At 48.9% G+C, this 24308-nt stretch overlaps 1 protein-coding gene across 2 annotated transcripts in view; it reads right to left on the bottom strand.

Moving 5' to 3' along the window:
* Window positions 1–2575: 2575 nt before the first annotated feature.
* SLC6A11 (solute carrier family 6 member 11) overlaps window positions 2576–24308 on the bottom strand; it is a 122405-nt gene continuing 100672 nt past the window's right edge. The window contains exons 9-15 of one of the 2 annotated variants that reach the window (XR_005021860.1): window positions 16483–16595; window positions 13603–13740; window positions 9767–9869; window positions 8840–8940; window positions 7876–8046; window positions 5414–5549; window positions 4854–4965 (exon numbers count right to left, since the gene is read on the bottom strand). Coding sequence is in view for 1 of the 2 variants with exons in the window: in XM_036869109.1 (XP_036725004.1) it covers window positions 4813–4965; window positions 7876–8046; window positions 8840–8940; window positions 9767–9869; window positions 13603–13740; window positions 16483–16595 (779 nt within the window). In the remaining variant the exon portion in view is untranslated. Of the gene's footprint in view, window positions 4966–5413; window positions 5550–7875; window positions 8047–8839; window positions 8941–9766; window positions 9870–13602; window positions 13741–16482; window positions 16596–24308 lie in introns of both variants that reach the window. The other variant, XM_036869109.1, reaches the window with a different exon arrangement.

The raw sequence follows: 24308 nt of genomic DNA, 5'->3' as shown, positions 1-24308 counted from the left end.
AACTGGGGAGGGCTCACCACAGCCACACAGCAGGTGAAGTTGCACGATGTGTTATAAGAGTAAACCAGGGCTGGGTGGGGGGGGGACTCTGGTTTTCACCATATTTCCCCAAAGACATTTTTCTGCCTCTGCCTTTGCTCAGGCTGTTCCCCCATCTCAAATGCGCTTCCCTGCCTGGCAAAGTCTTCCCATCCCTCAAGGTGCAACTCAAGTCTCCAGTCCTTGGTTAAGTGCTTTGGTATGTGGGCTCTAGGCAGACCCGGCAAACCTCGATCCTACTCAGCTCCTCCACTTTCCAGGAGGTGTATCCAGTATCATTTTTTGGCAAATTATTTATGGTCTCTAAACATTAGTCTTTTATATAAAAAAATGGGATGAATAACACTTACCTGTTCGGTTTGTTGTGAGGCTCTGATGAGGTAATGTAGGCATGACACCTGGAACATAGTAGGTGCTCAATAAACTGCTCTGATCCTGCCCTTGGCACTCCCTGAGCACTTGTCCCTGGCACATTCTGCCCTGGAGTTTCTCGTGGGGTGGTTCTGACAGTCCAGCTAGCCTGAAGCTCTGAGGGCAGTGCCTGTGTGGCTCCTCTCAGTATCCTTCGCGAAGTGGACCTTATTCAAAAGTGAGAGACAGAGAAGGCCAAGAGTTGGCAACAAAGACTGACTCTGCTCCCTAGCGGGTCATGAGGTGCCCAGGCCAAGGGCTCATTTGATTTTTCACAGCCTGAGAGGGTGCAGGGGGCTGAGTATGAGACGGGAGGGCAGAGGACTTCTAGGGGCATCTTGAGCCAGCTATATTTCCTCTCTGGGTCACATTTTCTTCATCATTCTACTAATGGCCAATCCAAGGCCCAGAGAAGTGGGCACACTTGCCCGGGGCCACACTGCAGAGCTCAGACTGGCTGGAGAAAACTAGGGAAGACACAGCAGCTTCTCCCCATGCACTTGCCCCTGTCCAGAGGAGTGTGGGCACCTCTCCTATTGACGAGGAAGGGCAGGAACACTCAAGACAAGGGGCTGTTCCACTTTTCTCAATACCCCTGGTCCTGGGTCCAGGCAAGGAACACGGTGCATGCTCAGTAAAACCTACCGAATACATGACCCTATTTTCCAGAATTCGCAGTTCTCAGCCAAAAGCGCCAGCTATTTGCTGCCTGATCCCCTCCCTCACCCCAGAGAAAAATATCTTAGGCCTCCCCTCTCCTCTGGTTAATTGCAGCACCTAATAGAGCTAGGCTGCAGAGTCACACCTGGCCAGCAGGGGTTGCTAGACACACTGCAGCCTGCAAGGTCTACTGGGTGAATTAATGCCACAAGTTACCAATTCTGTAAGCTCGAGAGTCTGCAAATCAGACTTTCTGGGAATGAGGGAGACCCACATTTCCATGACGCAGCCTCTTTGTGTCTTGCTGCTGATCACTGCCTAACACAATCAATATACTTTCAGACACGAGGAGGGCACGTGGGCAGGGGACAGGTGACTGAACCGATCCCCGTGGCTCTGTGAAGTTATAAGGTACTCAGGGGCCCTCTGGGGAGTCACAGGGATTTTCTGAATTCTGGATCTTTGTGGGATGCTTTCCCTGTGAGCAGATGTTACCACCTCACAGATGGCAAGAGACCAAGACAGGTTCAGGTGGACCTGGATTTTAAGCAAAAGAGCCAACCAGACAGGAATGAGCAGACCCTATGTGTAGACGACCTTGCTGTGCCATGTGCTAGCAGGACAAAGCACACTCCATGGTCCTGAGCCACTGTTTGGAAATCTCAGACACAGATTTAGAGATTTTTGTCTAAGTTCTGAGCAACACCACACTTTGAGAGCTTAGGCACAATTCTTTCAGGATAATGATAACCAGTGTGAATACAAAGCTTTTACCATTCACACCCAGAGTTCATAGGATCTCACAGTCAACCCAAGTTTGAAGCAGGAGGTATTATCCCCATTTTAGAGATGAGAAAATTGAGGCTGCCAAAGGTGGATCCCAGAGCCCAAAGCAGAGCTGCATGCTCCAAATCCTTGTCTCCTTCCACCCCCTGTTGCCTGCCTCAGACACGCAGGGCTGCCCCCTAGGACAGGTGCATGAGCTTTGTGGCAACCATTGCTGCCATCACGAGGTGGCTCTCGCCTTCTCTGGGTCTTGCAGCCTGAGGGAGAGTAAGGCGTAGTGATAAGGGGACTGGGCTTTGGGTTCAGACAGAGCTGACTTCTCTTTCTGGTCCAGCTATTTACTAGCTGTGAGGCTCTGGGCAAATGGCTTGACTTCTCTGTGCCTCAATTTCCCCTGTCTGTAAAGTAGGGGAAGTAATAGACAAATAAAGTGGTACTGTGGTAGGATTAAAGAGAGAAATTTTGTAAAGCACTTAGCACACAGTAGACATTCAGTGCATGGGGATCACATGAAAGGCAGTGTGGGCTCCTGAAACAGCCCTGGGTGTTTCTAACTTGTAATCCCCAGTTGAAACAGCAACCTCCAAATGCCAAGATGGTTTGGCAGCAATATCACGGAAGTAATAAAACAGGAAGAAGCACCCGATGAATACCACTCTGCCAGGAACAGCCACAGAGAGTTTGTTCACTTCTTTAATTTTTAAAAATGAGAAAGCTGACAATCGTGTACCCTTTGAATACCCAATAAAAACGTTCATTATGCAAAACAGTACAACCTTTTTCATTTTTTAATAATACTGTAAATATTTCAGAAAGGATGTATTGTTTCTAATGAATATCAAAAAAGTCACTGCAACGACGTTTCGCCTGCCCCCGCATTTCCCTCCCCTCCCCCCAAAGTTACCCAAATACTAGTAGGAAATTACAAAAAGCAAAGAACAAAACCCCCCCCTCCGCCCTGCACCATGAGTCCCGTGAAGTAAGTGAAGTGCTAAGTGCCACAAGTACAATGCGGCACGTCCCCAGCTAGGCCGTGGGGCTGTGCGCTGGTGACAGTGGCTGGTGGAGAACCGGTAGCAGGAGCAGTGGGGAGACCCCCTCCCCGACCTGTTGGGAGAAGAGCAGACGAGGATGGACACAGGTGGGGGCTCAGCCGGAGCCCCGCTCTTCCTGCATCCATTTCCTGGGTCCACCGGAGCAGACAGCTCATCCGACTTCCCTGGGGGGCGTTTGGCATCCCCCTTAGCAAACGCGGGCTTCAGACGGGGGCTGGCCGGGGCAGAGAAGCTGGGCATTTGGGCCAACCAAACACGCAGGTTTATTACAGGAAACTAAATCCCCTGTTTGGAGAAAACTCGCATTTCCACCGAATAAGATGGGGAACATAAAGGAAAAGGATAAAGAACGCACCTTCCTCCCTGTCCCCAAATAACTCAGGATCCAAGGCAGAGGCTTGACGTCAAATCCAATCAAAGAAGAGAGGGGTCAGCCAGGGAGGCCTGCAGCAGCACCAAACACCCCCCCAGACCCCAGGGCTGTACTGAGGGAGGGGTGGGAGCCCCCATCTCCCCAGCAGTGAGGCTGAGGCTTCTCAGCTCCCTGGCCAGAGAGGCAGGTGGGTTGGCTCCTGGGAAAAAGGTAGGGAAGAAGCCTTGTGAAAATTCCAGGGTTCTGCTGGTGACAGGAAGGATGGGGGGGGGATTGGAGGTCACAGGATGGCAGGAGAGGGAGGAGGGCAGCGGTGACAGCGAGAGGGAGGAAACGAGGCAGGGGGACAAAGAAGGGGCTGGAGGAGGAAACCAGGCTCCAGGCCCAACCATAGCTCCCTCCCGGGAGGCTGGTGGAAGGTCCTACGATGCAGATCCCGGCGGGGGCAGTGGCAGGACAGACAGCCGCAAGCAGAACAGAGGCTGCTGCCTGGGCCCGAGAACCAGCGCGCAGGCAACTCCAGCCAGCCCTGCTGAGGAGGACAGAGAGGCAGAGCCGAGGGTGCGAGCAGACGGCCAGGAGGAGCCCCGCCACAGGGCCGAGGACCTGGCTGGTCTCGAGGATGGGAATGCTCACGGATGAAGTCAAACCACATAGTTTCCATGATAAACTTGATTTTAAATAAGGGGGTGAGGGGCAAGGGACTGCCCACCTGCGAGTCTTCAGAAGAACCCAAGATCAACAGCAGGTCTGCAAGCCAAGGAGGCACGCAGAATATCCCCAAGAGATGTAGCCGGGTGGGCAGAGCCTCAGAGGTCACCTGATCCAGCCCTCCCCACTGGGGACACGCAGAAGCTGAGGCCCGAGAGGGGAGGGAAGTGCCCCAGATCACTCGGTGGGGCCAGGGAAGAGGAGGGCCTGCCACCCAGGAGTCCTGAGTCTGCTGGGACTTCTCGGACACAGCCTTGCTGTCTGCAAACCCACCTCTAGGAAGCTGGGGATGGGAAAGGGAGGGGCTGAAGGGGAAGCATGGCAGCGCGGAGGAAGGGCAGCTGCGCGCGCGGTCAGGGTCAAAGGTGGGACACGAACCGGTCGGTTCAAAGGCTGATGGAGGGGGACAGGCATTGCTCCCGCCCACCTGCCCCACAGCGCGAGTATAAAAGTCTGACCCTATGATACAACTTCCTAACCCCTAGAAAATGCTGGTTAAAACCGTCCTAGCACAAGAGGATGATACTAGTCCCTGTACAGGATTATCTCTTCGTGTTGTTACTCACATGGCAACTGGGGGGCGAGGAGGGGATGTGACTTGAAACCAGAGTGGGTGCGGCCACATTAAAATTAACTTGTTAATAAATCCTGTGCAAAACGAGCAAGCCTCTACCATAAGGTGAAGTACGTGGTTCAGGTATTCATTTGTACACAGGGCGGGGACGGCGGGGACGGCGGGGACGAGGAGGAGGAGAGGCATCAAGGTGGCAGGGGCGCTCAGAAGTGCGTCTCCTTCTCTGTGATAGCTGCAATGGTCCCGTCACCCTTGAGTTTGGCATCACAGTCATTTACCGTCACCGTCCGTGGGGCTGCCCCAAGCTTGCCCCGCGTGTTCAGATCGGCGCTGGGGGTCGTCAACTTCCGGAATTTCTACATGGTTGGAGAGGAAAAGAGCTGTCTGAGAGTGGCTGCCAGGGTCCTGGGCCTGCCTTGGCGCCTCCCAACGACACGGTGGACACCTCGGGGCAGTGGAGCCACCAGCCCCAGCCCTGCCACGCAGAGCTCTGTCCTGGACGATGCGTGGACCTCCGGGTCTCAGTTTCCCGCCCCCACCCCCAGACATGGGGACACCAGGGTACCCACTGCTATCACTGGATGAGGAGTAAGGAGACAGTGAGCGGAAGTGCCCACCCTGTACCTGGCCCGCTGCAGGTGGCCAGGACGTGAGAGCTGTACCCAGGGCTGCTTGCTGCATCCCTCCTCCCGTGGAGACAGGGAAGCTGGGGTGTGAGCCGCTGCTCAGCCTCACTACATGTGGGGCAAGTCACCTAACATCTCTGAGCTGTGTTTTCCCATCTGTGAAATGGGATAGGAGTACCTGCCCGAAGGGCTGCTGTGAGGATGAGCTACGGCACCTCCAGAGCCGTTCATACAATGATCGCTGGATAAACGGGTACATTTCCCACAAAAGGCTGTCATCACGCTCCCCATCCAGGGGAACAGGCGGCGTGTGTCTGAAGACGGAAACGTTATCCCTAAGGCCGCAGCCTCACGCCGCCTGGCAGAGTGGCCGGCTCTGGGCTGGGCGCAGACAGGGTGGCCATCGTCTACTCTACCGATGAGGGAGTGGAGGCCACGGGCAGACCCTGGACACACGCTCCTGCCCCCTCGGCCCGGCCTCGGGTCCCACACCTCAGCCTCATGTGCACCTCCAGAAGACATCAGGCCAGGATTTGGGAGGCCTTTCCTGGGCATAAACCTTCTCCCCAGGAAGGCTGGGAAGACTTTGGGGTGGCCGGTTTCTTATGATCAAGGTTCTGTTTTCTCTTTCAGATCCTGCCGTGCCTGAGAGAGGCTGGACCTATCCTGCCCGGGTGGGATTAACAGGCAGATCCCGCAGCCCTGCCCACCCCTCGGCAATGCCGAGCACCTCCTGGGTGCCAGGCACGGTGCTAGGCTCCTGACACAGGACAGGAGCTGGGAGCACGGGTTCTGGAACCAGACACCTGGGCTTGACTCCCAGTCCCACCACTTAACTGGGGCAAGAACTTAACCCTCTGTGTCTCATTCCCTCATCTGTCAAAGGGGGTCACAGTGGCACCTGCCTCTAGCGTTGTCATGAGGTGGCCTCAGATTTGTTGACCCATCCACAGCTCTTAGCACAGACTACCCACCCTCACAGCAATTCTCTGAACCCATTTTTCCTTCCAGATCCTTCCCATCAGCGGGCAGAACCTTCTGGAAATGGAGGGAGGTGAACTAACTGGCAGGGGCCTGCCATGGCCAAGGTGTTAGGCCTAGCTCCAGGTCTGCTCTCCTCTGGACACGTCTGGTCCCAAACCAGAATTAACAACTGCCCTTGACCTACATTCCCTGCAGGAGCGGAGGACCCTGACTTGCTCCGAGGGCACGAGCAGGCTGGAGAAAGGGACCTTCCCTCTCAGCTTGCGCCTCCTGGCTGGATGTTGGCTTTTCTGGAGCTCAGGCCCCTGGGTGGGCAGGAGGGCTGGCTGGAGCCGACTCTGAGCTGGCTCTCACCCGTGGGTGTCTGCACACATGCCCCATGCTTGTGAGGCACAGGTCAGCCCCGAGAGCCCCGAGAGTTGGGGCAGGAATGAGGCGGCGGGGGGGCACAGGGTACCTGCTCCATCGCTCAGAGGCTGTGTGCCCTTGGGTAACTTGCTTCACTTCTCTGTGCTCAGCTTCCTCACCTGTGACATGGGGACAGGAAGCTCCTCCACCTCACAGGACTGCTGTGAGGATTCAGTGGCCTAGTGCTTGTAGATGGCTTAGAGCAGCGTCAGGCACACAGCAGACAGTTTGCAAAATGGGCGAGAAGCTGACTCAGACCTTCTGATCTGCCAGCGGGTGGGAAAGGAGAGTGAAGAGAGAGTGGGTGCGGGGGGTATGACGGGTTGGGGTCCGCATTCACTCTGCTACCAAGAGACCACATACTGCAGGATTCCACTGGCAGGAAACGCCCACAAGAGGCACACACACAGAGACAGATTTGTGTGTTTCTGGGGCTGGGAACAAGGCTTACTGGGAATGGGCACCAGGGATCTTAAAAATAAATAAATAAAATAAATAAATAAATAAATAAATAAAAATATTTGCAAACTGATTTATGGTGATGACTGCACTACACAGAAAGTTACTAAAAAAAACCCCCACTGAATTGTGTACCTGAAATGGGTGAATTTTATGATATGATATAGAAAACATACCTCAATACAATTGTTAAAACATTTTGGTTTGCCAATTTTTGGCTGTGTGATCCTAGGTGAATGACTTAATTTCTCTGAGGACTAGAGGAGATGCAGCACGGAGAGAGCTTGGCACAGTGACGACACAGGATAGGTGTTCCGCAAATGTCAGACCCTCTCCCTGTGCCCTGGGAATGGGGTTCTTAATGAACAGAATCAACAGAGCAGTAAGAGCTAACACTTGGTCTCTCTCTCTCTCCCAGGTCCTGGTCTAAGTGCTTTCCCTCTGCATACTCACTGAGTCCTCAAACAACCTCTGTAAGTGAGGGACTGCTGTTGACCCATTCTACAGATGAGGAAACTGAGGCTGAGCTCAGGGAAAACGTCTCAACCCTGAGGCCTCAGCACAGCAGTACTGACGAATACCCGCCAGGGAGGAGCTGGCCAGGCTTCCCCGGGAGACACACAGGGGCATGTTCTCATCACACCCATTGCTCAGATGAGGAAGCGGGGACCCAGACGTGCCCATGGCTGTGCCCACACTCACCAGCCCTCCCAGCACAGCCAGCCCCACCCTGGCCATACCCCCCACCTCTGACCCGCCCTTGCTGACCCCTACTCCCAGGCTGCTCACCTCCGGCAGTGTCCCCTCCGTCTTCCACACCTTGATGAAGACCCAGAGCGGGATGCAGAGCATGGAGGACAGGGCCATGAGCCAGCCAATGCCATAGCCCCAGGCGGGGTAGGTGTAGATGTTGTTGTACTTGAGGGGCTTGTACTTGACCAGGAAGAAGATGAAGATGCCCTGCGGGGAGACGGGGAAAGGTCCCTGGGGCGGCCCTCAGCCTGCGTGCAGGCAGCCAGCAGGGGAGAGTCAACCCCGTGTGGTGGCCTCGGAGAGGTGAGGCCCTGCTGGGTCCACAGCGAGAAACACGGGGAACTGACCCCCACAGATCCCAGGAGACCCTCCCCGACCCCCAGGAGCCTCATCCCCAGCCTCTGCCCAGTCAGGAATTTTTATTTTTCCTAGCTACTTCTCAGGGCTGGTTTCAAAGCTGCCTTTCAGAACTAAGATGGTTTGTGAAGATGCTCTGAGATACTTCCAGTGCCAAGAACGGGTGAAGAGCAGGGGGTTTTGTTTTTTTAGTTAAACATCTTCTCACAAAGGCCTCTCCCGGTCTGATCTGAGGGGCAGAGCGTGAGCCCTCTTTACCCTCACGCTGTTGCTTCACTGTGAACAGCAGAGACAAATGCCTTTCATGGGACCCTCGGCCCCACAGAAGCAGGTCCCAGTCGCCTTCTATACATATGCAGGCATAGAACCTGAGGTCCCAAGAAGGGAGGTGATTTGCTCACAATCACACAGCAAGCTGGTTGCAGGGCTGGGGTCCTAGTGAGGCCCCCTGGCCAAGCCCAGAGACTGTCCCCACAATGCCAGCTTTGAAAGGTGTCAGGTGCCTAGGACTTTCTGAGGGCACAGAGGGTCCCCAGGGGGACATCACCTCCTCAGTCTCGGCCTCAGCCAGGTCTGGGCTCTGGGGTGGAGAAGTACGTGGGTGGGTGGGTGGGCTGCAGGCGGCTCCTGGCAGGGCCCTTACCGCACAGATCCCGGGGGTCACGACTTTCCAGCACCATTTGATGAGGGAAAACGGCCGGTAGCCAATCATGTCTTCGATGTTATCATAGAAGCGGTTGCTTCCTGTCCAGAATAAAGAAGACGGGCACACACACCCCAGAAGATTTCTGTACAAGACTCAGAGGGAAGGCTACGAGTGTCTGGTTTCCCCAGCCCAAGACAAATTGCGGCAGGAACCCTATTTACCGCTTAAAAACTACCAAGGTGTTACATATGTGAGGTGTCAGGATAAACTGCAGTAGAAGGGACTCTGGTTCAATACTGGGAAGACCCCTTCTGACCTTGGGCAGTGAGGTCCAGGAAACGGGCAGGAGTTTCTGGGGGAAAGGAGGAAGGTGGTCCCTCTGAGGCAGGGCCAGGGGCTGGCTGACCTGCACGGGGGTGGGGTCAGGGCTCTGAAGGTGAGGGCCGGAGGGGTGGCCTGTGGGGTGTCTGTTCCCGAACCACACTTGGGAGTGTGCATCAACCAGCCCAGCAACCCTGACGCACGCATCATACGGTTTGGGGAACTGGAGGACCGGAAGGCACGTGCTGACTGAGGGCCAGGCACTGGGCTGGCTGCTTTGCCTACATTACCTCCTGCTCGGAGACACGGTGACTTTTTATACTACTCCATTTTGCAGATGGGAAAACTGAGCATCAGGGGCAGAAGGACAGAATCAAGGTCATAGTGTCTGAGCCGGGAACCCCTCCCTCTGCTGCAGGGATATAAAAGCAGGAGGGTCTCCCGACAAGTGGGAAAGGACAAGAAGTCCCTGAGGGGAGGACGAAGAGGTTGATGCAGATGGAGACCAGCCACAGGGAAACCAGGCCCAGCCGGGTCCCGGGTGCCCGTGTGCTGGGCACCATGGTGGCCTCTGGGGTGTGGGAGGGCTCGGCCTCTACTCACCGTACACCCAGCCGATGCAGATGCACTCAAAGATGGCCACAAAGAGAAGGCACATCCCACTGGCGGCGTAGGAGTCAAAGAGCTGGAAGATGTACATGCCGCCCTGGGAAGTGAGAGGACAGAAATATGGACAGAGTGACAGACACACTGGAGAGCAGGGTCAGCCAGCTGGCCTTGGGAAGGGCCCTCTGCCCTGCGGCTACCACCAGCCGGGACTCACTTCCACCCGGACAGACTGGTCTCCCCAGGGTCCTGGAACACTGCGCCCACCACACCTGGGTGCCCCCTAAGACCACCCTCTGGGGGTTGCTGGGATTGCGATGGTCTGTCTTGCCCCTGCTCCCCAAACGTCAGAGACAACACAGAAGACCAGAGACTGGAGGTTGGACAGGCTCAGCACCTCTCTCCAGGTGGCTGTGACAGCCTCCCCACTGGCCTCCCTGCCTCCAGCCTCCCTCTCCTACCCTTCCACACACCAGCTTTCACAGGGACCTTTCCAACCTGCAAATCCAACCATGTCACCCTACAGTTTACAATTACCCCTTGGCTTCCTTCAGCCTGCCAGCCAGGGCCGCCCTCCTCACTGGGCCTCAGCTCCCCTTCCCACAGTCCCCCTCAACATGCTCCCTCCTGGACACACCAAGGGACTGTCTCACTTCTGTGCCTTTGCACATGCTATTCCCTTTCACTGGGTAAGTTCCTTCAAAGCTCATCTCAAATGTCACCTCCTCCAAGAAGCCCTCCCTGACAGCCTCGTTCTTTCTTTGGGCCTCCATAGCACATTTTAAGGATTCATAGTTTAAAAAAAAAAGTGTTCCGCCATTGGCGCCTCTGTTAGCTCTGAGCTCCCGCTGGGAAGGCCGCCCCACTGGTCCTCTGTGTGTCTCCCACCCTCAGCGCAGGGCCCAGCTTGCAGTATGTCCCCGTAAGTGCAAGTTGAATCATATGGAGTGAGTGCCCCATTGGGGAGGGACTCTGAATGGCTTGTCCACAGCTGTGTCCCTGCTTCTGGACAAAGACTCGGCACACAGTAGGTGCGCAATCTTTGTGGGATGCAGGAACAGAGTGGGCCAGCTCTGTGATATGCAAATCTCTGATGATTAAGTTCAGTGGAAGGCCAGGGAGGTGCAAGCTTGGCTGGCCAAGGTGATCTGGGAGGATCTCTGGGAGGCAGGGGAGGTGTCTGGGTGGGCAGAGGAGGAGAGGCCAGATGCAGGTGTGGGAAGGGTTGGGATCCGTAAAGAAAATCCTACAACACAATGAGAGTCCTTAGCGGGACAATCAAAAGCAGCAGAAATAAAAGTACAAAAGGGAGGGAGGGTCGGGTTGGGGGAGGTGTTCCAAATGCCAGGACGGGGGTTAAGAGGCCAGGATGAAGCCTGGACAGCCTCCTTATGTGTCTGCCACGGGGACCTCTTGGGACTAAGCTTCTTCTCTGTGTTCCCAAAGCCCCCGGGCCTCCTTCTGTCATGTGAAAGACCACACACCCTGGGACTATTTGTTTCCTCATTCATCTCTTCAACTAGATCAGGGGCAACATCTCAGTGCTGAGTCCAAGTGGTCCTAGTGTGTGACAGCAGGGAGTGGTGGGGACTGTGGCTAACTGGAGAGCAAAGGCCCCACGTGGCCACACAACTCCGGTCGATTGCTGCTGGGGGACGTAGGCCTGGGCAGCCACGTCTACAGATTTTCTGGAAGATGCCAAAAATCCAAATTTTCTTGAGAAATCTTTCTCTTTAATTTTGGTAACCTCTTCGTCTTCTTAAAAAATCACAGTGAGGGGGAAACAACATGGATCGCTGGGCCGTATCTGGTCTGGGGCCTCCTGTCTGTGACAGATATGGTAGGCGTTCAAGTCTCTGAGGGTAAGGAGCTTTCTGAGTTAAACCCAGGACTGCCCTCCTAATTGCTCTCCTGAGGGTCTCCTTCCACAAACATCATACATTAAAAAAACCCAGAAGGAAGCCTTAATGCCGTGCTCTCCAAGTGCCAGCTCTGTTGTAACTGGTCCCCAGGTCTCAGTCTAGCTGATCCTGCACAGTGTGACCACAGGGCAGGCGCTACAGTTATCCTCGGTGCTCACGTGGGGGAACCCGAGGCCCGGGCCAGTGAGAATACGCACCACAGGCCACCAGCTGCCCAGCCGTGGGGCTGAGGACTGAGCCCAAGTGTCCGGCTGCAGAGCCCGTGCCCTTCACCACCCACCACACTGCCTCAGTGGAAGATCAGATATTTGCGGACTATTTTTTCCCTAGAGCAGAGCTTTAAATGTGTTTAAATGAGGGAGAAGATCCTGCCAGCAATCACTGAGGCCGACAGGGCCCATTTGGCAGTTTGAACTTCCCGGTGTGATCACTCAAGGACACGCTGGTCCTGGGCAGATGCACGCAGCGCTGGCTCCCTGATGGGCTGGGGCCCCAGGTGCCCCGGGACAGACCCGAGGCCTGGAGGATGGTGGGCTGGAAGGCTCTGTGACACCAGGGCCGGTGTCCAGGAGGGCCCTCCACCTGCCTGCTGCAAGCCGGGGATGCCCTCCAATGCCTGCTCTTCTTGTAGCGCCACCAGCCTTTTTAAGGCATCAGGTTAACCCCCCAATTTGTGCGTGACAAAAGACTCTACTTTGCATAATTAATCAGCACTTAATGAGGCCCTGCTCACTGCCTCGCTGGTTCTCCGTGTGGGGAGAGCAGAGGAGGAAACGGGAGGTGCTGCACCATTCATTTGCTCAAACGCTGATTATCACTCCCATTAATGTGACAATGACTAGGAGCAATAATAACACCAGCCACCACGCCCCAGAGCCCACCCCGTGCCAGGCCCCAAGGGTGCAGAGCAGGTCAAGGCCAGCTCTTGTTCTTGAGGACCTCGGGGCCTGGTGGGGGCAGCAGGTGAACAGACAGGTCATTGTAATGGCCAGAGGGAGGCTGAGCTGAGCTTAGAATGAAGTCCTGAGTGGGAAGGAAAGCAGAGGAGGCTTCCAGGAGGAGGTGGCATTTGAACTGAGAAGTGGAGCATGACGATCAACAGACGGACTTCAGTACCATATCAGCTGCTTTGACAGATTCTGAATTCCCTCATTTCTTTCCACGTTTCTTACAAAACCTCTTCTTGTCTCTAGACAACAGTTTTTAGGCTTTTTGGTGGGGGGTGGTTTGGTTTTTAAAATTAATTAATTTTGTGAGTGTGGATAAAAAGATATCTAATCTCACCTTCCCAAGGTACTTAAGAAAGTATTTATTAGACAGGATGGCTGCAGGAGGGAAGAGAATCATGGCTTTCTGAGACAGTCTTAATTTAGGGTCATGATGAGCCCCTCCTGACCCCAGGCAGAGACAAGAGGGTACACATGAAGGGCTGGGGCGGGAACACACAGCGCCTGAAGGTGCCCAATTCCTCACGCCTATTCTCAGTGATGCCCCAGAAAAGCCTCCTCTGAACTTGAGGTCGATAATAGTAACTAGTTGAGGGTTCCGTAGCTGACACTGTCCCCTTCACCCAGAAGTTACTAAAAGGGGTGGCCCCGGCATCCAGACGTTCATGATGACCAGGTAAACCCAGCCTTTCCCTCTGGGAGTTTTATTCCCTCTGGCGGTGAAGTGGAGACCTTGCGCTGAGCACTTACACACGCAGGACACTGAGCTAAGGCCTTAATGAGAACTTCCATGGAGTCTCACAGCAACCCATTACAAACATAAGAACACGGAGTCCCCGAGAAGTGCTGGACCTGGAGCCAGGGTCACACAGCTAGTCAATGTCAGACCCGCTAACCCAAAGCCCAGGCACTTAACCCTTGTGCTACCCTGTTCACATCACTTACCTGTATCCTTATCACTCACCTCCGTTAACATCACGAGGCCCAGAAAATAGGAGGTGACCGACAGGGCCAGGATGAGCAGCTCCCGCCGATAGCCCCTCCGGAAGACCTTGGGGTACATGTCCACCACAGCGGTCACCAGGCTTTCCACACACACAAACTGGACAGGGTAGAAATGATGGTGTGAAACCCAAGAGAAAGGCCGTTCTTAGTGGCCCTGGCTCCAGGCAAGCACAGCAGCCTTAAACCCTGGGCTTCCTTTCCACTGGGTCTCTCACCTTCATTCCCACACTTACTCACCCTGATGGAGGACCCAAGAATAAAAACAATAATCCCGGCGTTTACAGAACTCCGGCAGGCCCATTTAACACATGAGGACCCTGAGGCTCAGAGAGGGAAAGTGACCTGCCCAAAGTCTCTCAGCAAGGAAGTGGCAGGGTCAGGACTTGAAATGAGGTCTCCTGACTCTAGAATTCCTTCTCCCCCAATGCTGCCTATCACATGCCTATGTGCTGGGCCCTGTTCTGGGGTCAACGACTTAAATGAGACCCAGCCTCTGCCTGGGAAGCAAGATGGGAGTCCCTGTAACTGTCCTGAGAGCTGAGGGCTCTGCTGCTGGCAGGCTCTGGTCTGTGGGTGGGACTTGACTTGCTTTGTCCTCCAGGCCTGTGACATTTCCCCTGCCCTTTGCTTCTGGTGAGCAAGTGATCCTCTGCTGGCAGGAGGGCAGTCAGGTGAGCTAACACCTAGCTCTTGTGTTTGAGCTGGGCAGGCTTCAACGGCAGAGCCTGAGCCACTAAGCATCTGTGTCTCACCATGCTGAGACAGGGCTGGGTATGGGATAAGTTACACTCCTACTCACCCATCAACACCCAGCCCAAATATCCCAGCATACCCCTACCCCCCTGCCCGGGTTCTCCCAGCACTGTGGGCAGACCTCCTGCATGAGCCTTTTCCTGACTGCTCCTCCTTGCCTCCTACAGACCTCCCCTCTCTTCCCTGCCTAGTCCATATCCCTCATCTCGTGGGGCCCGTGATTGCCCTTGATCTATCTCCTAGCAAGAAGGTGAGACCCTGGAGGGCAGAGGCCACATTGTTTTCATCTATTTCCAGTGGCACAGAGGAGATGCTCAGAAAATGTTTAATAAATGAATAATAACAACAATGGCAAACACATGGTGCTTGTCGTGTGCCAGGCTCAGTTCTAAGCAGTTAACAGATATTAATTTATTTAATCTCTAGGTGTTAGGTCCTATTATTACCCGTTTTGTAAATGAAGACACGGAAGCATAGGGGTGTAAGCAACTTTCCCTGAGATCAGAGGTATAACATATTAGGGCCAGAATTTGAACCAGGCAATCCTGTTCCAGAGGCTGGCGGTCACCTCTGTGGGGCACTCCCCCACTTCCCTGGAGCCATTCTTTGGCTCCAAATCCTTTCTGGTTCATGTCCACCTCCTTAGGGTACGGATTTCTATCCTTATTGTGCAAAGGGACTGTAGCACAGAGAGGTGAAGTGACTAGCCCAGAGTCACACAGCTGGCCAGAGTCGTGCAGCTGGGACTCAAACCCAGCCCTGTCTGGCTTCAACACCTGGACTCCTAGCCTCCAGGCTGCCCTGCCTCTGCAGCAAGGCTGGCCGTGCTCGTCCTTTCTCCAGGGTCCCCAGGGAAGGAAGGAGATGCCAGGGAGCCTGTTGATCCAGCACCTAAACTGAAGTGACATCAGAGCAGGTGGGCTAAGAAGCACACAGACTTGGGTGCATGTCCCAGCAAGTCACTCAGCATTTCTGAGCCTCAGTTTCTTCCTCTGCAAAATGAGGATAACAAAAGGGGACCCCCAGCCCATGTCGTTATCATGACTGAGAACTGAGGACACAGCCCAGGCACAAAGCCCATGCCATATACACCTGGGGGTGGGCAGGGCAGCCATCCAGGCCAGACCTCTGGGCCCCCAGTTCCCCTTTGCAAACCAAGTGTCTCTGTCCTAATGCTGGCCTGGCTCAGCCCAGGGACTCACAGAGCCGAGGCCCAGACCCCACACCCCCTGCGGAGGCAGGCCTGTCACTGTCACACAAGCTGCCAATCCCTCCTGAGGCCTCTGCCCCCAACAATGGATGGGATGATTATCAGCAAAAACACCCGGTGCTTCCGCAGCTCGGCTTAGCAGTTTCTGAGAAACCATCCAGGGGAAGAAATAGGACTTGGCTGAATAGACAGACACACCAGCCACCGGGCTTCGGTGCTAAGTGACTCGCACAAGGTCACAGGCAGGGGGGTGGGAAGCACCTCGCCAAGAGAGCCCTGTCTGAGAGCAGAGCACCTGGCTTTGGCTGGAAAACCTTCTCTGGGGCTCTTAGGAAACCCAGCCACGATGGAGCAGCAGGGCAAGGGGCAGATATCCGGGACAGAAGAGAGACTGGAGGCCACAGGTTTCCGGCAGGAAAACCAAGGAGAGGATTGGAGGAGGGTGGGAGGGCGGGCTGGGTGGGTTTTACAGTGTGAGAAGGTGTAAGTGCACGTGTTCGTGCGGAGAGAAAGGAAAATGTGCACAGATAAATTGCTAGTTCTAACTCTACAGCCTTCACGGAGGAAGGCGGGCTGCCAAGTGGAGGGTGGGTTGGGAGAAGCCCACAGTGAGAAGAGAGGCAGGTAGGTGGAATGTCGGGGCAGCGGTAGCTGGTGGTGGTACCAAGGACCTATGTGGCTGCCAGCGGCATGACACGGGGGCCCCAATCCAGAGATAAAGAAAGGAAGAAGAAGATGCTCTTCCACATCCCCGTGTCCTTTAGGGTCTGGGTGGTTCTGACGACAAGGACCAGGACGTGGTGTGTAGGTCTCAGAGCTGTTCTGGAGAGCAATATACCTGGCTCCCTGCCCTTCCAGCCTGGGCTCCCCTCTTACCTGGCTGTCCAGGCCCAGGAAGATGAGCATCATGAAGAACAAGGTGGCCCACAGTGGGGAGAGGGGAATCATGGTGACGGCCTTGGGGTAGGCGATAAAGGCCAGGCCGGGGCCTGGAGAGGAAGGAGAGAGAAAGATGCTGAGTGGAGTTCAATGCCGCGTTCAATTGTTATTTTAATCCAACATGTATTGAGTGCTTCCTTTGTGCCAGGCGCTGTGACTAATTCTCACTCAAATCACGTAAATCTCCCAGCCACCTCATGCTATTGGTACTATTATGATGCCCATTGTACAGATGAGCAAGCTGAGGCAGAGAGAGGGAAGCAAGGGTCTGGAAGGGTCAGATTCAAGCCCAGGTTGGTCTGACACCCAGACCTTCCTCTGCACAGACCTGTCTCTACTCTTCCTACTGGGGTAGGTGGGGGTAGGAGGGGGACATTCTTATTAAAATGCAGGCTCTCAGGCCCATCCCAGGGATTCTAATTCAGTCGGTCTAGGGTGAGGCAAGGACCAGGCACCCAATGATTCCTATGTAAGTAGTTAGAAGTCCAGGCTTGGACAAATGCTGGTCCCCCCAGGCCACCTCTTCCTTTGGGCGTCTCCTCTCATTTCCCAGATCCACACTCACTTCTCTTGGCTGCTCCCAGTGGAGGGCTTGTTAGCACATCCTCAGGATGAGCTTTATTAATGTCAAGGGCGAGATTGTGACGTTCTAGCCCTGTAGCACAGTGGTCAAGGGTTCAGATCCTCATTCTTTACTGTGAGATGTACCTCTGTCTCCTCAGCTAGAAAATGGGAACAATGTAGTCCTACCTAATAGGGTGGTTTGGGGAATTCAGTGGGATGATACAGAATATGGAGAGCACTTAAAAAGGTAAATGTTCAAAAAACATTCATTCTGATTGTTTTCTACCTTAAAAACAGCCTTGTTAAAGTCTAATTTACCTATAATAAGCATTCATTTTAAGTGTACAGTTCAATGAGTTTTGAAAAGTGGATACACCCAGATAACCACCACTGCAATCAAGATATAGAATATTGGGGCTTTCCTGGTGGCGCAGTAGTTGAGAATCTGTCTGCCAATGCAGGGGATATGGGTTCGAGCCCTGGTCTGGGAAGATCCCACATGCCGTGGAGCAACTAGGCCCGTAAGCCACAACTACTGAGCCTGTGCATCTGGAGCCTGTGCTCCGCTACAAGAGAGGCTGCGACAGTGAGAGGCCTGTGCACCGCGATGAAGAGTGGCCCCCGCTCGCCACAACTAGAGAAAGCCCTCGCACAGAAACGAAGACCCAACACAGCCAAAAAAAAAAAAAAAAGATATAGAATACTTCCATCATCCCCTGGGGCCCCTCTGCAGTCTCTCCACCCTCATTCCCTGTCTTTGCCCTGGTCAACCACTGATCTGATATTTTTTCACCTTAGATTAGCTTTATCCATCCTACCTGGAGTTACCAGGTCATATGGTAATTATACGTTTAACTTTCTAAGAAATGCCCAACTGACTTCCGAAGTTAACTGTGCCATTTTACATTCCTACCAGCAATGTTTGAGAGTTCCAGTGGCTCCACATCCTTGTCAACACTTGATGTTGTCATTCATTCATTCATTCATTTATTTATTTATTTATTTATTTATTTATTTATTTAGGCTGCGCTGGGTCTTAGTTGTGGCACGCAGGATTTACATTGCGGCATGCGGGATCTTTTAGTTGCAGCATGCAGACTTCTTAGTTGCGGCATGTGGACTTCTTAGTTGTGGCATACAGGCTTCTTAGTTGTGGCATGCGAACTCTTAGTTGTGGCATGCACACGGGATCTAGTTCCCCGACCAGGGATCAAACCGGGCCCCCTGCATTGGGAATGTGGAGTCTTACCCACTGGACCACCAGGAAAGTCCCTGATGTTGTCAGTCTTTTAAATTTAAACATAGCAGGCCTGAAGTATTATTTTATCATTCTGTTTTTAATTTCTATTTCCCTGATGACTAACGATGTGGAGTATCTTCACATATCTTTATTGCCCATTCATATATCGCCTTTTGTGAAATGCCTCTTGAGCCTTTGCCAATTTTGGTTGGGTTGTCTCCTTTTTATTGAGTTGTGAGGCTTCTTTATAACATATTTGGGATATAAATCCTTTCTAAACATTTTTTTTTGGTATTTATTTATTTAGTCTGCACTGGGTCTTAGTGTGGCATGCGGGATCTTTAGTTGCAGCATGCAGGCTCTTAGGTGCGGCATGCATGCAGGATCTAGTTCCCTGACCAGGAATCGAACCCGGGCCCCCTGCGTTGGGAGCTCGGAGTTTTATCCACTGGACCACCAGGGAAGTCCCTGGGATATAAATCCTTTATGAGAGAGAAGTATTATAAGTATTTTCTCCAAGTCTGTGGCTTGCCTTTTCATTTTTTTAGTTGTGTCTTGTGAAAATCAGAAGTTTGAAATTTTCCAATTGTTTGTTGCTAGCATATACACAATACAATAGATTTTTGTTTATTATCTTTTTATCCTGTGACCTTACTAAATTACTTAGTAATTTTTTTCTGTAGGTTTCTTAGGCCTTCTCTATGGGGTCAATCATGATGTTTATGAATGAAGACAGTTTTTATTCTTCCTTTCCAATCTTAATCTTTTTTATTTATTTTTCTTGCCTTATCACACTCTCTAGGAATTCCAGTATTATATGGAATAGAAGTGGAGACAGCATACATCTTTGCTTTGTTTCAGATTTTAGGGTAAAGCATTTAATATTTAATAGCTAGGAAACTGGTATAATACTATTAATTAAGCTACAGACTTTACTCATATTCCATCAGTTTTTCTCCTTATGTCCTTTATTCTGTCCCAGTATCCAATTCAGGATTCCACTTTGCACTTCACGGCTGTCTGTCTTTAGTCTCCTCCATCCTGTGACAGTTCCTCAGCCCTTTCCTGTCTTTCATGACCTTTTGATGAGTACTGGTCATTATTTTGCAGAATGCTCCTCAATGTGAGTTTGTCTGATGTTCTCATTACTAAACTGAGATTATGCATATTTTTGGCAAGAAAACTATAGAAGTGATATTGTGTCTTTCTCAGTTTATCATATAAGGGGACACAGGATGTCAATAAAACTTAGTACAGGAGATGTTTACCTTGATCATTTGGGTAAGTTGGTGAATGCCAGTTTTCTCCACTATAAAGTTACCATGTTTCCCTTTGTAATTGGTAACCATCTTGGGGAGGATACTTTGAGATCATGAAAATATCCTCTTTCAAGTCAAACCTTTACCCATTGATTTTATCATCCATTGGTGGACCTTGCCTGCAACAATTATCCCTATGGTGTTTGCCTAATGGGTTTATATTTTCTTCATTCCTTCTATATTTACTAATTAGAATTTTTCTGTAAGAAAGAGCTGCCCTGTCACATCCTCTTATTTATTCAATTTTTATTAATTTCAGGTATGGACTCCTGGGTACTTAGTTTATTCTAGGGGTCATAATCCATTATTCATTATTTATTTTGCTATTCAAATTATCCCTGGTTTGGCCATTGGGAACTTCTTCAGATTGATTCCTGTGTCTTTCTGACATACCTCCAACATTTTTCTGAGTACTTTCTTATTTTAGGGGCACCATAATATGTTCCGACTTCATCTTGTCCTTCCCCAGCACTCAAATCAATTGCTTCTCCAAGGGGCTCTGGTTCCTTTCTAAATAGCATTTAGAAACCAAGATCTGACCACTAGGTATGCTCATTGCTACTGGAGTATCTTTGTTCACAGACCCTCTCAGCACACAAAGCTAGGAAACACGTATATGTGTATTTACCCACACAAACATACATGCTTATGTGCCTATATCTACCTGTATAAATATTAAAACCATAAGTCCATACTTATACCTCCAATTCTAATACAGTTCATTCTAGCTTCTTTACTTTCCTTATTTGTAACTTCTTTTTCAGGCAGTGAAAAATCTGCCTCGAATTATCTATATTGACTTGTTTGTTCAATCCTAACATACCCATGTAATAGTTTAGAATTGCTAACCCATTTCCTTTTACCAACAAGGGTACAGTAATTTTTTTTAGCCTTACAGTTTCCAGTCAACATACTGCTTCCTGAAATTCACTTATGTTAGCTCTTTTCTTCCCCATTCTCTTAAGTATGGTTGCATTGTTTGTTTGTAATATAGTTAAGTTCGTTTGTTACTATTTTCGTTACATTTTGGTTCCACCCACAAAAGGCAACTATTAATTTTGGGTGGTATGTGAAATAATACTGTGACTCTAAGAGTCAGAACTAATAAAGATATATACTCAGAGAAGGGGTGCTTCCTTCTTGTCCTTACTTCTTATTCTTCCCGCTTTTCTATCCCTTTTCTACCCACCCCTTCAAGTAACCATGCTCTTTCTTTTCTAGTTTCTCCTATTTATTTTAAAATAAATAAACAATAAGTTTATTATTAATAATTAATATTTAATAATATTATTTAGTAATTACTAATATTTAACAATTAACCATCAATAATTAAAATATTAATCATTAATATTTAAATATCGATACTTAATATTATTATTTATTAATAATATTTAATAATTATTAATAAATAATAAACAATTAATTATTAATAAAACTTAATACGTTTTCTATTTATTTATTTTCTATTTATTTTTACACAAACACGCAGACATATTTTCTTTTATCTCCTTCTTTCTTACATGATGGGTGGACTATAATAGATACTTGCTTTTTAAACTTTGATATGCATACCTATTTAAAAAAATATGCTTCAATTTCCATTTACTTGATTTTTTTAATAGTGAATAAATGTTGACTTTTTCAAAGACTTTTTCAGTATCTATGGAGATAATTTTATGATTTATTTTATTTGGGCTATTAATATAGTGTGTGATATTAATGGCTTTCTTAGTGTTAAATCAACCTTACATTACTCCTATAATAAATCCTACTTGGACATGGTATATTACCTTCTTAATGTGATTTTGGATTCTAATAGTTTGGATTTGAGTTTGCTAATATTTTATCTAGTATTTCTGTATCAATACGCATGAGTGATATTAATCTGTAGTTTTCTTTCTTTGCATTTTCTATTTGGTTTAGGTATCAATATCATACTTTTCATATAATGAGTTAGGAAAGTTTCCTCCCCTTTCAATGCTCTGGAATAATTTATAGAGCACTGGGCCTAGCTGGTTCCAAAGGTTTGGTAGAATTCTTCTGAGAAACCATCTGGGCCTGTTGTTTTTTTTGTGGGGTAGTTCCTCAATAACTTTCTCTATTTTTTTCTATGGAAATTGGCCTGTTTAAGCTTTCTAAATCAAATGGGGTCAATTTTAGCAACCTCTATTTCCCTAGGAAAATATTCATTTCATATAGGTCTTCAAATTTATATGCAAAGAGGATTGCAAAATAATCTCTTATGATTTTTAAAAATGTCTTCTGCTTCAATGCTTATTTCCCCTTTGTCATTTCTAATTTTGCTATTTGCATGTTCTCCCCCCCTTTTTTTTTCTTGATCATCTGGTGATTTGCCTATTTTTATTTCTAAAAACCTAGAATTTTAATTTATTATTATTATTATTATTTTAACTTTTATTAGAGCATAGTTGATTTACAATGTTGTGTTAGTTTCAGGTGTACAACAAAGTGAATCAGTTATACATATATTGATACATAAATCCACTCTTTTTTGATTCTTCTCTCAAATAGGCCATTACAGAGTATTGAGTAGAGTTCCCCGTGCTATACAGTAGGTCCTTATTAGGTATCTATTTTATATATAATAGTGTGTATATGTCAATCTCAATATCCCAATTTATCCCTACCCCCTGATTCCCTGGTAACCATAAGTTTGTTTTCTATACCTGTAACTCAGTTTCTCTTTTGTAGGCAAGTTCATTTGTACCCTTTTTTCAGATTTCACATATAAGCAATATCATATGATATTTGTCTTTCTCGGTCTGACTTACTTCACTCAGTATGACAATCTCTAGGTCCATCCATGTTGCTGCAAATGGGATTATTTCATTCTTTTTTATGGCTTAGTAATATTCCATTGTATATATGTACCACATCTTCTTTATCCATTCCTCTGTTGGTGGACATTTAGGTTGCTTAATTTATTATTTTTAAAAAACCAGATCTACTATTTTTCTATTTTCTACTTCATTACTTTCTGCTTTTATCTTTATTATTTCCTTCCTTGTGTTTTCTGTTAGTTCATTTTGTTGTTGTTTTTCTTATTTTTCTAAACAGGGGATGTAATTAATTTATTTTCATTCTTTCACTTTTATTGATAAATGTGTTTAGTAAAGTTTTCTTTTATTGTTAGTTTATTTCTATCTTTGTCTCCTTCCATCTCCTGCAGTTTTTGCTTCATAAAGATTATTGCTGTGTTATTTAGTACATACATTTTTGTGTGTGTTATATCTTCATTGTGAATTGTGGCTTTTAACATTAAAAAGCATCCTTTGTCATGCTTAATGCATTTGGGCTTGAATGCTACTTTGTCTGATATCAGAATTGTTATCATCATCTATCCCTTTATTTTTAGGCTTTGTGAATCATTTTGTTTTAGATGTGTCTCTTCTATACTGCACACACAGGCACACCTCAAGAGATGCTGCAGGCTCAGTTCCAGACCACCACAACAAAGTGAATATCACAATAGAGTGAGTCACATGAATTTTTTTGGTTTCCCAGCAAATATAAAAGTTATGTTTACATTATACTGTAGTCTAAGTGTACAATACCATTATGTCTAAAAAAACAATACCTTAATTAAAAAATACGTTATTACTAAAAGTGCTAACCATCATCCGAGCCTTCAGTGAGTCATAATTTTTTGGCTGGTGAAGGGTCTTGCCGCAATGTGGATGGCTGCTGACCGATCAGGTGGTTGATGCTGAAGGTTGGGGTCGCCGTGGCAATGTCTTAATATAAGATGACAGTGAAGTCTGCGGCATCGGTTGACTCTTCTTTCCAGAGCGATTTCTCTGTAGCATTCCGTGCTATTTGATAGCATTTTATCCGCAGTAAACAGGGTATGCAGGGTTGCCACAAAGCATTAATTTGTAAAAAATGCAGTATCTGCGAAGCACAACAAAGTGAAGCACAATAAAACAAAGTATGCCTGTGCATAGGTCTTATTTTGTGAGCCAAACTGAAAATCTTTTTCTTTTAATAATTAAGGTCATTCACATTTATTGATATGATTGATATATTTGGTCTTAACTGACAATATAATTATGTATATTTTTATATGTATCTCTATGAGTTGTGTCTTCTTGTTCTTTTTTATAATTTTACTATTATTATTATTTTGGTATTTAGGAAGGTTTATGTTTTTATTCTAGTGGTTACTTTTTATACTTGTACCTTTTTAAAATGCTCTTAGGCCCTTGTTCTCTTATGTAAATCTTTACTATCTGGCTTTCCAGGTTCACCCTCAGTACGTATCCTTTACTATCACCTATTGCTCGTACATCAGTGAGCTTTTTCTATTGATATTTTCTCTTGCCTCCTCTATTTTTTGGTTAATGATTTCTACTTTGTAACAGTATATAGCATATTTCTACATTAGTCCTCCATCTTTTTCCCCACCTTTGTTTTTGGTCTTATATGTATACTTACATATATTTAAGTGCTTACCATCAGTCCTTTTCTGAAGTTTTTCCCAGTCGTTAATGGGTTGGATGAAGTTCACCTCTGGCAGATTCTTCCAAAGGGCTGAAGATTGTATAAGTCTCTAAGTTCTTGTATATTGAAAATGTTTTTTCTATAGCTTTAACATTTGAAGACATGGTCGGATATCAAAT

The sequence above is a fragment of the Balaenoptera musculus genome, chromosome 11 (assembly GCF_009873245.2).
Source record: "Balaenoptera musculus isolate JJ_BM4_2016_0621 chromosome 11, mBalMus1.pri.v3, whole genome shotgun sequence".
Taxonomy (NCBI): domain Eukaryota; kingdom Metazoa; phylum Chordata; class Mammalia; order Artiodactyla; family Balaenopteridae; genus Balaenoptera; species Balaenoptera musculus.
The sequence above is the reverse complement of the archived record's forward strand: the minus strand, read 5'-3'. Positions and strand labels throughout refer to the sequence as shown.